Below are 13044 nucleotides of genomic sequence, written 5' to 3'. Positions count from 1 at the left end.
TTTTTTTTTTTTTTTTTTTTGGTTTTTTTTTAAAAATAATGTTTAAGTGGACCGAATAATTCGGTTTAATTCGGATTCGGTCCGAATTATTCGCATTTTATATTCACTTTTGAAAAAATCACGAATTTTACCGAATTTTATTTTTAATTCGGATTCGGTCTGAATTTTTGATAAAATTCGGTTTGGCCGAATAATTCGCGAATTACGCGAATTATTCGACCAAATTGATAACACTGGGTGTGACCAATTGAAGGTCTTATGCCATTCATCAGTGGCAGGGTTCTTGACACATTGTGGATGGAATTCAATACTGGAAGCCATTTACGCAGGGGTTCCTATGCTCACTTTTCCTCTGTTCGTTGACCAACATACTAACAGTTTGTTGATTGTGGAAGACTGGAAGATCGGCTTGAGAGTAAAAGAGGAGAGTGGAGTGGAAAACATGGTTGGAAGAGATGAGATTTCTCACCTCGTGAGAAGGTTGATAGATGGAGATGAAGGGAAACAGCTAAGAGAAAGAGCTGAAGTACTTCAGAGATCTTGTCAAAGAGCAATAGAAAAGGATGGATCTACTTTCAAAAACCTCCAAGCTTTTATAGGAGATCTTATAAGCATTAGCAATCTTGAAACCTCTGCCATTCTAGACAGATGAGAGTCGAGACAACTCAAATCTAGTGATTTGTTCTAACAATTTCAAATTGGTTGCTTATGGTATATTCGTTCTTTTCTAAAACAAAAAATCTTGTAAGAGATTAGAATTGGACTAGCATCCGATATGTAATAACCTTAGAGAGATGTTTAAGGCACCATGAACTTGCCAATTAATGTCTTCAGAGCACTCTCCATCCAAAATGGAAGAGCCGAAAGAACGAGCTTAGGTATTACATTCAGCTGGACTTACATGTGAGAAACACATGTCCTATTGGAACGAAATTTAGTTGCTGCCCGTATAGTAACTGCAACTCTTGTGGCAATCAAAAAAATAGAATCTAAAAGGGCATTTTGAAAAATACAATAACCTAGGGGGTATTTGTGGACCCTAGGAGGAAGTAAATTATTCCGTTTCGTACCCATCTGTGGGTTGCTCAAATGATTAAGGCAAATTGGGAATTGTGTGGATGGATGCAAGGTTTCAGGTTTGATTCTCCATATGTGCATCTATGATTTAAGTGGAGACCGTGGTGGTGGGTTGCTGCACTAGTCTCCCCGAAGATTAGTCAATGTGCGTATAAGCTAGCGTGGACACCTTGGTTAAAAAAAAAAAAAATACATTTCTTAGACTGCCAGTAGGGGCAATAACCCAGATAACAATCAATTTTTTTCCTCTTATTTCCTGCTATTAATAGAGTGAAAAAGGTTATGCATGAAAGCAAAAAGACAAGTGTTAGATTCTCACCCTATTAATAGAAATGGCTCCACGACCAGCCAGCATTCTTTTTCCTTTTATTTTTATTTTTTTAACCTAAGGATAAAGACTTGTACACTACCAGTTTTTGGGTGAAATTGCACTGTGAGCACTCCCTCCGCCACCTAGATTACTTCACTCTCTCCTTAAAATGTCTAATTTACCTCCTATTTTTTGGGTTACCTTAATTAACCCCTTCAGTGCTTGAAACTGCACACGAGCAACGGATGAAACCCTCCCCCATCTATTTATTTCGAAAATATGGGGTCCACATTGAATGATATGTTTGTTGACCATTAATTGATGGTGGCATACAGATTCTTTTCCACGCTGGCCATGTGGGACACATTCTCCCTCATTATAATGACCTTCAGCCAACCCCTCTATACGTTTCTATTACCATGACCAATTGATACAACTACTCCCATGTGTGTATGTGAGAGAGAGAGAACCCACGCATCCTGATTCCTGACCAATTGATACACCTACTCCCCATGTACATATGAGAGAGAAAAAGACATTACCCCCTACACACTCACACTGCTAAAGGTGAAATTTCTTCCAAAGCTCCGACCACTTGGCTGCATCAGATTCCGGCAGCTATGTCTCTCAATGGCTTAGAGAGAATCCAAGACTGCCACGTGGTATCAATACCATTCCCTGGTCGTAGCCACATCAACCCAATGATCCATGTGTGCAACCTTCTTGCTTCAAAATGCTTAACCATCACAGTTGTACTCACTGAAGAGTTGCTCTCCTTAGCCGGACCTGGATCTGGGTCTGGTCCAAAAACACACAACAATGTCCGGTTTCGATCCATTCCCAATATACTCCCTTCGGAGCAGGATCCTGGAAGGGATTTCGTCGACTTCATTGTCTCTGTTTCCACCAAGATGGAAGCTCCAGTTGATCAGCTTCTTGATCAGCTTGACCCACCTCCAACTTGTATCATAGCTGACACTTTCTTGGCATGGCCAGTAGCCATAGGGAACCAGAGGAATATTCCGGTGGCCACCGTCTTTATTTTTTCGCCGGCGATGTTTTCATTGCACTATCATTTTCACCTCCTTGTTGCTAACGGCCATCAACCAGTTGAAAACATCTCAGGTGAGCTAAAAGATGGATCAAATATGTTTTCTCATTCCAAGTAGAAACAATCAAATAAATACTGAACCTGCTTTCTTTTTTGCTTCACAGAAAGGAAAGATGAGATGATAAACTACATCCCTTGAATCCATGCAATACGCCCGGGAGATCTGCCATTTATTTACCTTCCCAGTCATGAAATTATAAAGAAAATCTTAGAAGCCTTCTATTGGGTAAAGAAAGCACAATTCGTTCTCTTTACTTCCTTCTATGAGCTTCAAGCCCATACAATTGACACCTTAAGGGGAATTTCCAATGCCCATTTAGCCAATAGGTCGCTCCATCCCTTTCCTACCACTCCAAGACACAGACACACCTTCTGAAGCCAGCAATGGCAATGCTGCTGTGGATTACTTCAAGTGGCTGGACTCTCAACCCAAAAATTCTGTCTTGTATGTCTCATTTGGTAGTTTCTTAACACCGTCGGCTTCACAAATGCATGAATTTGCAATGGGGTTGCAGACCAGTGGAGTTCGATACTTGTGGGTTGCTCGTGATCAAGCCCTCAACTTGCAGGAAACTTGTGGTGAAATGGGACTAGTAATACCATGGTGTGACCAATTGAGGGTCTTATGCCATTCATCAATAGGAGGGTTCATGTCACAATGTGGATGGAATTCAACACTAGAAGCCATTTACTCAGGGGTGCCAATGCTCACTTTTCCTCTGTTAGCAGACCAACATCCAACCAGCGGGTTTATTGTGGAAGACATGAAAATCGGTTTGAGAGTGAAAGAAGATATTGGAATGGATAACGTGGTTGGGAGAGATAAGATTGCCCGCATTGTGCGAAGGTTGATAAATGGAGATGAAGGAATACAGATGAGGGAAAGAGCTAAAGAAATTCAGAGATCTTGTCGAAAAGCAATAGAGAAGGATGGATCTACTTACACAAACCTCCATGCTTTTATAGATGAACTTGTAAGCATCAACAAATCTTGAATTTGCTAACAAAACATACGTCTTACTTGGTTCTAATCAATTAAAATTTCACTAATGAGGTATTCTGTTTTAACAATTTCACAGGGAAGGCGCAGGAGTCCGAGGCAATAGCCATGTATCAGGGACACAACATAGCTGGGAATTAGGAGCAAGATCCGTAGGCATTTGGACTGATAGCCAGAATCTGATGGAATGGCCGTGGGAGATCTTCATTTGATTAATGGCATTTATTAAGAAGTTTTTCTAATGTACTATCTCTGCCTGTGATAAAAACAAAGTAGGGTTCGTGTTTCCATAGCCCATAATCTAGCAGTAAGGGCTAGGACTGATAAACTGTCTTCTAAATCCTTGGATAATCAATTTTCGTTTTCATAAGCAAAAACGTTTTCTCAGAGCAGATTCCTTGTTTTCTTCTCAAATCTTAAAAGAGATTAATAACTTGAGAGAGACTTGTCTACCGCGACAAGAACTCTGTTTTGCGGCAGCATAATGTCTACTCAGACTTATAAGGAGCTGATCCAGACTCAAAAGGAATGTGTCCTGCACTAATTGGCCACCCAAGAGCTATTTGGCAAGGTCAAACTAGTCGACAGCCTCACAATGTACACCCTTTTTGCAGAATACCCATGCTGATTCTAGCTTTACATTGGAATGCAGATCCAGAGCCAATGACACTAGGCACAAATTATAGCTATTCCTACCCCTAATTGACTACTGCAATGCTCAAATCAGCCAAACACTATGGGCCCTTCCTATTGACACACTGCAACTTCATCGCGAAAAGTTCTTTTGCTTACTTCCATTCAAAATGTTCATGACAAGATTAAGTGTGCTACGCTTGGCTACAGGAACAGTTTAGGTCTCGCAATCTTCAGTTCAGGCTGCCCATTAACATCAGAAAATAGTTACAGATTGAACAAATTATTCTTACCAGCATCCTACTAATGCAGCATCTTAATCACATCAAGACTTCAAATATCTCAACCTTTATGGGTAAAACTTAAAGGTCTAGCACATATTTTCTTGGCCACATCTGAAGGTTGCATTCCACACAAAAGAAAAATTCAGTAGGTATTTGGGCAACATACATATTGAAATTGTCTGGAAATTATTCAGGCGCAGGGCTTGAAGTTGCAAAAGTTGTTCAAGTAAACCAGAAAATGGTTATTCAATCTGACAGAAGAAAACATCACATGGTCCCATCCTAAATCCCAGAAGTACTGTGTGGATACAACATTACAGGTCAAGAGCCTGGGCATGATGGAGAATGTGATCATCGATGAAGGTTGCAATGAAGAAGTAGGAGTGGTCATACCCAGGTTGCATTCGCAATAGCAATGGAACATTTGCGATTCTGCATGCCTCTTCAAACTTGTTTGGCAGCAACTGACCGTCTTTCAAGAACTTGTCTTCCTCACCCTGACCATACATATTAATCAATTATTATAAAACTCATGCAACATTATATCATGCAGAATCATATGGCCTGAAAAGGTAGCCGGTGCAGAAGTATATAATAGCCTTTCTCCACTTCCAACGAAGAGAACTAAAAATTTACAAGTCCGAATCAATCCCACCCTCCCAGGTCATGTCTTTTTCCTCCTCATTGCAGCTTCTGGTGGATGCTAGGACTTCCATCTTTTTTTGGCAGCAATCCCCATTCATGCTTTCCAATATAGTGCCAATATAGTTTTTAGATAAGGACAATCTTTCATGCTTAACTGCAAATTGGAAGTTGTGATCCATTTATAGCATAGTAGGACTTAGAAAGTGAACCCTTGCAGGAGCAAACCATTGAATTTTGAAGTCAAATTTCTGTTTCCTTTCAATTATTTTTCCAATGAATAACACAATTTTATTAAAGAAAACGGGAAAATTCTTACAACAACAAAAAACATCATCATCATCCAAAATCTTATCCCAATTTAATGGGGTCGACTACGTGGAGATACCAAGCAAGGACGAGCGCGAGGATCCATGCAAAAAGATTGACGGGTTATGGCTAATCATATATGTACCGGCTGTCAATTTGCCGCACCACTATAAATCAGCCACAGGCTTATAACGACAGACTATATAATAAGGTACTAGCTGTCTACCTGAAGGACCATATAGATTGGTCAAGCCAAAACGTCCTACATGCATCCAGAAGATGGGAAGTCAACAGAATAGTGGTCCTTCTAATGTGGATAAGTGGATTCGACAATGAACTCTCCTAAATTTCCAATGTGGGACTAAAAATGAGTACTCTTAGTTCTTTCTCCTCCTTTGGAGCAAGAAGTTGTTTATTTTTTATTTTGGACTCACATTGAAAACTTGAGAGGGGACAAAGAATGTAATATGCATAAATAAAACTAGATATCACAAGCTACTTACACTATTTTTGGTTTTGTATATATATATATATATATAGCATGTGCAAATATTTATAGGGCTGGGTCAGGCTCGGGTCAACCCAAGGACTTGGGCCAGGCCTAGCCATATCATGGGCCTCAGAATCTCGACCATGACCCGCCTACTGGCTGGAAAGCCAAGCCAACTTGCAACCCCTAACCCTAATGGTAAAACCATTTTTACATTAATATATAAATTAAACTCTTAGCCACAAACTCACCAAATTAACAATAAATCAATAAAACTTATAGTCACAATCTTCACCAAATTAACAATCTCCTAGCAAATTAAATTTAGGAAACCATGAAAATGCCATCTATTTTGTGCTAGCACAATTTTTAACCACCCAGGATTATTTACATGCCACCACAGGAATAAGAGTATGCCTGGAATACAAGATTTTGTGATTCTTCAAACAATTGATATTGAATTCGAGGGCTGTTATTGGTTCATAACAGATAAGATTTCTTCCCTGTCAAGAACTAATTAGTGATTAGGGAACTAGTTACTAACTTGTTATCATCTTCCAAGAAATAATCACTAGCAAGTTGAAGATGGAAGCAATGCCAAAAAAATTTTAAAAATAATCTCCTATTCAAAACTTCTATTCAGTTAAGAAAGTAGCATCAAGCAATAGCACATGGGCAAAGTTGCATTCAAGATATTTTCAGAAAAAAAAATTAAAAAGAGAAAGAAAGCATCTACGAAAGCTCTAGACAAATTAAATTGAAGTATATGACATAAGTGCTTCTCTCAGCCATAAGCCGAATTTTGCCATGTGGGCTGCAAATTAGTAATGTATTAGAAATGCAAAGCTTTAACATAAATGATGGGAATAAAGGAAACACACTCTAAAAGAAACAAGATTAATTTTCAAAAAAAGTATTAAATAATAAAGATGGGTGGTACAAGGAAAACTTTCCCAGGTTAGAATGACACCCACTTGGCCAAGTATTTGTATATCTTCTATTTATAGGGCTACATTTAGCAACAAGCGTTTAGTGGTAAAAGTTTTATGATAGATAAACAACTCCAATCAAAGATATTTTGCTCACCTGATCAATTAGGATAGTAGCTGAAACCTTCTTGTATTTTGCAACCAGGCAAGTGGCATCATATTCCTGCATTTTTTATAATTTATTTTTTCAAATTAACTCAAAGCCCTAAGAAATAGAACATAATCATTCCATAAACACAGTTCAAGGATCTTACCTCCCAGTCAGATTTATTACTACCCAAGTAGTTGGAGAAAGCCTTCTGACCCCATGGACAATTTATAGGATTGCAAATTGGTGCAAAGGCAGAGACTGACTGGAAAACAAACAGAAAAAAAAAAAACAGCATGCCCATGAAAATGTCAGTTGACTATACTTCAGTACAACATCTCCATCAGTTCAAAAATTACAATCAAGTACCTTATACTTGTCAAGGTTTTTCAGGTAAATTGTCAAGGCTCCATGCCCACCCATTGAATGCCCAAATATGGATGCCCGTGATGTATCAAGTTGTTCAAAATTTTCCCTGAGAAGCTTTGGCAGTTCCTTGACAATATAGTCATACATACGCCAGTTCTTCCACTTCTCTTGGGTAGCATTGAGATAAAATCCAGCACCTGGGTGAAGAAGCAAATGGAACTAAATTCAAAACCAAAAATGGCCATCTCCCAACAAAAGTTCATGTAAATTAACTCCATATCTACTTCACTACTTCTATATAACCCAAAAACATGCTGCTTTTGCAATATTTAGCCTATCTCAATTTGGTCGGAACAGTCTGGACCACATAAATTTATTAGAAATTTATAGCAAGCATTATTCATGCATAAATAACTAATCAGATTCACCCCTAGGTCAAAACCATGGTCTCAAGATTGTCAAACAGAGCATCCATATGAAATCTACTTGGAGATTACAGCTTCAAATATTTCTCCATATCCATTTCATATGGTTTTAACATAACTGACATCAAAACAGTGGCAAAAGGTTGCATACCTAAACCAAAATCCCAGCTGTCTGCCTCTCCTTCCACATTCAGGCCCCCTTGATACAAGAAAATCAACAAAAATGGAACACAGTCAGCACATTAGGTAGCACAATTTAGAACTTAAGAAGTGTCGCATATTCTTATGTCCCTCAAATGAGAAATAGCATAACTTGTCATGATTTAAGAAAGGAATTACATAACTCAGATACCAATGGAAACTTTCTTATGAATACAAGAAATCATAGGGACTAGTTGAAACACCTCCAGAGTCTACAACCTAAATATAAGGAATATAAATTAATGTTTGCTACCACTTATCCTGAAAGCTTGAACTGTTAGGTAAGGGCAATGTAAATGTATACATAACACCCCCCCCCACTCGCACATGCAAGCTCGTCATTGTTTGGCATGCTCCTCATGGCACCGAGGAGGAAGAAGTAAAATGTATACATCAACAATTAACCTCCCTGCTGTGATACCATGTTCATTACTGCTTATCTGAAAAGCTCGATGTATTAGGTAAGGGCAACATAAATGTATACATCAACAATTAATTGCCCACACCATAACCTGTGGTTTCAACGAGTACCAACTAACCTACCAGACACAACCCCTAGCCTTCCAAAAATACAACACATATGATATGGAGCAATGCATACGTGTATGCTTCTTATCTTCAATTTTATATGCAGATGGATTGCCAGAGGGCTTCTTTCCAAACACAAGGTGGATTTGGCAAGGACTTCCTACTTCTTTGTTTCTCTTTATACTTGTGATAGAAGCTTTGAGTAGCATGTGGAGCCATAGTTGTAACACCTAGGTGTCTAAGCGCCTTAATCGCCTTGCGCCTTGGGCCCCTCCAACGCCTTGAATTTCCTAGATGTCGTGACAACTATGTGTTAAGCAAAGTTGTTCAAATTGGATTGTTTGAGAGTTCTATAATACCCATATAGTACTTGAGTTCCTATCTTACCTCATCAAAACAAACAAACAACAACAACAACATAGCTTATCCCAACTAAATGGGGTCGGCCACATGGATCCTTGCTCTCCAATCAGCTTTATTCGAAGCCATACAAGTTATGAGGCCTTAGCTATGCATGTCTTTCGTCACCGCTTCTCCTCCTATGGTTATTTTAGGAATGCTCCTAGCTCTTTGGTTCCCTCAGTCTGAATCAAGTCACTCCCCCCCCCCCCGAACTGGGGCATTTAAAGGCTTCCGTTGGACATGGCCATGCCACCACAAATGACTCTCTCTAAGCTTATCATGAATTAGTGCTACTCCAGCCCAGATCTACTATGGTCACTTCCTAAATACCCAACATTCCGCACCATACATCAAACGATATATGCCAATCTTATAAAATTTTCCTTCAACCGTTAAGGAGATACACCGATCACACAGCACTCCGAACTCACCTCTCCAATTCATCCACCCTATTTTAATCATGTTGGCGACATCATCTCCCATGTCACCTCATCATCACTGGAAAATAGAATTTAATAAAGACAACATAAATTTCTTCCAGAAAGTTGGAATGACCAATGAAAGTTTCACTTTGTGAATTAGGATGAGGTTTGCATCCAAAGAATGAAGAAGCAATATGGATATGGAAGTTTTTTTTTTATTTTTTATTTGTCCTATCTACCTGTTCAATGGGACTTCAACTACAGCTACAAGACAAAAGGAAGGGAGGGAGGACGGGGTGCCTTATGGCACAAGGTGAAGATAGGAGAGTCAAACCCATGACCTCCCGGGAGCCTGCACTCCACCAGCGAGAAAGGTGACTACTCTCAGAAAAGCCTTACACTGTCAAAGTGGCTTTGAAGGAGGGTTGAAATTAGGGCAAATAATCTGTGGAAGCCAGTGACTGCCGCAAATAGAATTCTTGGCAAATGTATGGAAGATTGCTACTGTGGGAAATAGCTAATTAACCAGCATGTGAAAAGGTATTGTGGCCAGCAATATCAGAATTGAAGCAAGAAATTTGTGGCTTGAAAAGAGATGTTCAGGAGCTCCTTAACTGAAACTTCTCCTGCTGTTTTTGCAATGGGAACTAACAAATAAGCAAAGGTTCCAGATTACTTGCGGTTGATGGGTGGAAGAGAACCCATTCTTCAAAGACACGTGCATGCTTGAAAAATGCACCGACTCATGCAAGTCCTTGATTTTTAGAAGACAGAGTGACAAGGTAAGTGGAAGATGAAAAGATATTGTGCACCAGTACCTGATTTCCAGACAGCACTGTATCCTGAATGTCTCTTTATCCTGACTGCTTCACATCCTCATATTCCACTGACAGCTCACTTTTGAGGCATGGGAAATATTATGGAAGAATAAGGTGTAGATTGGGAAATGCCAAGGGACATGAAGGGTTTATTTGGTGGCCTTGGAAGAGGCAAAAATTTAGCAGGAAATAGAAAACTTTGCTTTCTACTGCCAGAAGCCACCCACTGATGAAGTATGTGGAAGGAAAGGAACAACAGGACCATTGACAATTACCATTTGAATTATTACAAAGGACTGCTCAAGGGAAAAAGAAAATAACCATCCTATCGCACTCTAGTTTTTTTCCTCATCAAGGGAAAAAATAAGATTGTACATCCCTCACATCTTTTCAAAGTCAATAAGCATGTTATTGCCCAAATATTTGCCTCACACTGCCAAAACAGATGAAGATAATGTTTTAATTTCTACATAATAAGCACCATTTAAGCAACTCATTGGCAGAAGTTGGTGCATTCAGGCAATTTTTACCAAAATCTAGATCCAAAGTTTCACCCATTTTTAATAAGCACCATCCAAGAAACTGATTCATTGGCAGAAGTTGGTGCATTCAGGCAATTTTCACCAATATCTAGATCCAAAGTTTCACTCATTTTCAACTGTGTTATTAATTCATTGATCATGATTTCACTTGATTACCTAGATTCATATATTCACCCTACATAATGACTAGATAAATAAATTGAGTCGCAAATTTATATTTTCTATATTTCCCCCTTGAACCATGACCGACTCAGCTCCCAGAAACATATATGTTAAATAAAAGGAAGAATAAGAGTAATCTTATGCATATATGCAGAAAGCTTACCAGAATAACAGTTTTAAAGAAATATGTAACTTACTTGGTGATGTATCAGGTACGATTAGTGCAACACCCTTACTTGAAGCAACATGTTGGGCTCCAGATTTAGCAATAAAATTCTCATCTGTGCAAGTGAGGCCAGAGAGCCAATAAAGCACCTAGGCAGAATAGTGGAACCAATTTTAAATAAATGTTTTGACAAATTGTAACAGTTAAACCAAAAAACCAAATGGACATCAGGAACATAATGATGAGTGATTCAAAGATATGACCAGGGAGAGAAACCTGCGTATTCCACCATCTATCAGATTATTTTTCTTTTTTTTTTGGGTGGAATGGTTCTTTTCTTTGTTACAGTAATATAAAAGGGTTTAGTACTGGACTGTTCACCTAAAAACAATTCTAGCAAATTTTAATTAAATTTATGAAGTGCCACAAGTGAAGACAATCTTTTTCCAAACAGAGCCTTTTCAGGCCACCAACTTAGCTGAAACGTGGATGGGCAGTGTTTATTCAAGTTCATTATTTTTCTCCAAAACTATCTCTAATGTCATGAAGCCATAAATAAATTGAGGAACTGTGATATGTGTACAGTTTTTGAGGATAAACGTTCGATCCGGTTAAACATTTCAGTATTTTATCGGCCATCATATCAGGAAAAAAAAATTGTTCACTAACATCAGTGCAAAATTAAGAATCTACCCACGAAATTATAGACCTAAATAAAAGGTTAAGATAGAATAACCACAAATTCGATTCCGTGCATGAGTGTGACTAGATTTTGCAACATTAGGCATCAAACAAAACCCTAGGAATGAAATGGAGAAGTGTATAAGTTAACAGATTAGCCTATAAATCTAATTATCATTTTTTTGATACTCAAACAAACTTGGAAGTGTAGAAAAGAAAGGTTGCAGATTGAGTGAGGGAGCTTACAGGGACTTTTTGTGAAGAAGAGGTGGGAGGGAAGTAAATGTGAAAATTCATGGAACAACCCAAGGTTGGACTGAAATGCTTGTATCTCTTGTTGTACCCTTCAAACATCTTTGAGCTGCTGATCTCCTCTGGTTTCTCCATTCTTCCTTTTCCTTCTTCTTTGTTTCCTTTTTCTTATTCTTCTTCCCTCTCTCTCTCTCTTTCTCTCTCTCTCTCTCTCAGCCTGCAGAGTGACAGTGAATGTGTAGAAATTAGATGTCTATGATTGTATTCTCTCCATGGTTCCAATTTTTAGTGGGGTGAGAGAGACCCTCCAGGCCTGCGCCACGTTTTATAGCTGCGGCATTAGCTGCCACGTGGCTCTATTGGTTATATCCATCTATCCGTGTGGCTCTCGGATAAAAACACACCTACTGTTAAATTAATATTGGTCAAAATTGACGAAAATATCCTTGCAAAATTTCACATTATTCCCTATATAAGGATAGTCTATGTTTCATACCAAAAAAAAAAAAAAGATTGTCCATGTTTTTTTCCTGGTAGACATATGGGCTGTCCATGTTTTTTTTGGTAAACACAGAGGTTGTCTATATTGAATTCTTTTTGTTCTCTAAAAAGAAAAATGATTTCAACCACAGAAATTGAAGGGTATTTTGATCCACATATTAGAAATGTAAATGGCTTTTATAAGGATGGGATTATAAGGCATTTTAATAAATTAATTCAATAGTGAAGACGTACTTAAATCTTCTTTACGGTGGATGATTCACAGAGTTAATTTTTCGGTCTTTCAATCAGAAAACATTTTTCTCATTTACCTTCAACCCAAAAAAAAAAAATTTTTTGTATTATTGTCTTTAATCCTTTTATTAGATATAATTGGATTTGAGGTTTTTTTTTTTAATGGCAACGAAAAAACCTATAAGGGTATTTTAGTAATTAAATACTTACTTTTCACCATTTCATTTTGTTGGATAAGATACCCAAGAGACACTCAAAGTCCATGGCTTTGGCTGGGACTTGACATAATATACTTATGATCCTATATCATTTATTTCTTCACAGCTTCATATGAGGATTTGTGGGAAGCTCTATATTTGAGTCTTCTTCAGCAGTGTAACTGGGCCAATCTTACCTACTTAATTGTCT

General features: G+C 38.3%; 3 protein-coding genes across 5 annotated transcripts in view; 2 read left to right on the top strand and 1 right to left on the bottom strand.

The window, feature by feature from the left end:
* Positions 1-857, top strand: part of LOC122088348 (UDP-glycosyltransferase 87A1-like) — a 13215-nt gene extending 12358 nt beyond the window's left edge. Inside the window, exon 3 of the mRNA XM_042657584.1 lies at positions 254-857. Coding sequence (XP_042513518.1) covers positions 254-652 — 399 coding nt within the window. The 3' untranslated portion in view covers positions 653-857. The remainder of the gene's footprint in view (positions 1-253) is intronic.
* Positions 858-1895: 1038 nt separating this feature from the next.
* Positions 1896-3884, top strand: LOC122089285 (UDP-glycosyltransferase 87A2-like). 2 transcript variants are annotated; one of them, XR_006143295.1, is made up of 3 exons: positions 1896-2512; positions 2603-3472; positions 3578-3884. XR_006143295.1 is itself a non-coding variant. In XM_042658887.1 (3 exons), the coding sequence occupies exons 2-3, from the start codon at positions 2987-2989 to the stop codon at positions 3602-3604; spliced, it is 513 nt and encodes a 170-aa protein (XP_042514821.1). In that variant the 5' UTR covers positions 1903-2512; positions 2603-2986; the 3' UTR covers positions 3605-3884. The 2 variants fall into 2 exon arrangements, 1 of the variants encoding a protein (XP_042514821.1); XM_042658887.1 differs by having other exon boundaries at positions 1903-2512.
* Positions 3885-4447: 563 nt separating this feature from the next.
* Positions 4448-12187, bottom strand: LOC122089284 (S-formylglutathione hydrolase). 2 transcript variants are annotated; one of them, XM_042658886.1, is made up of 8 exons: positions 11896-12187; positions 11000-11117; positions 7879-7926; positions 7303-7499; positions 7100-7198; positions 6943-7008; positions 4682-4912; positions 4448-4647 (listed from the first exon to the last, which is right to left on the bottom strand). In XM_042658886.1, exons 1-7 carry the CDS (start codon positions 12034-12036, stop codon positions 4730-4732), a joined length of 852 nt encoding a protein of 283 aa, XP_042514820.1. In that variant the 5' UTR covers positions 12037-12187; the 3' UTR covers positions 4448-4647; positions 4682-4729. The 2 variants fall into 2 exon arrangements, with proteins under 2 accessions (XP_042514820.1, XP_042514819.1); XM_042658885.1 differs by having other exon boundaries at positions 4448-4912.
* Positions 12188-13044: the final 857 nt, after the last annotated feature.

The sequence above is a fragment of the Macadamia integrifolia genome, chromosome 9 (genome assembly GCF_013358625.1).
Source record: "Macadamia integrifolia cultivar HAES 741 chromosome 9, SCU_Mint_v3, whole genome shotgun sequence".
Lineage (NCBI taxonomy): Eukaryota > Viridiplantae > Streptophyta > Magnoliopsida > Proteales > Proteaceae > Macadamia > Macadamia integrifolia.
This window is presented reverse-complemented; position numbering and strand designations above follow the sequence as displayed.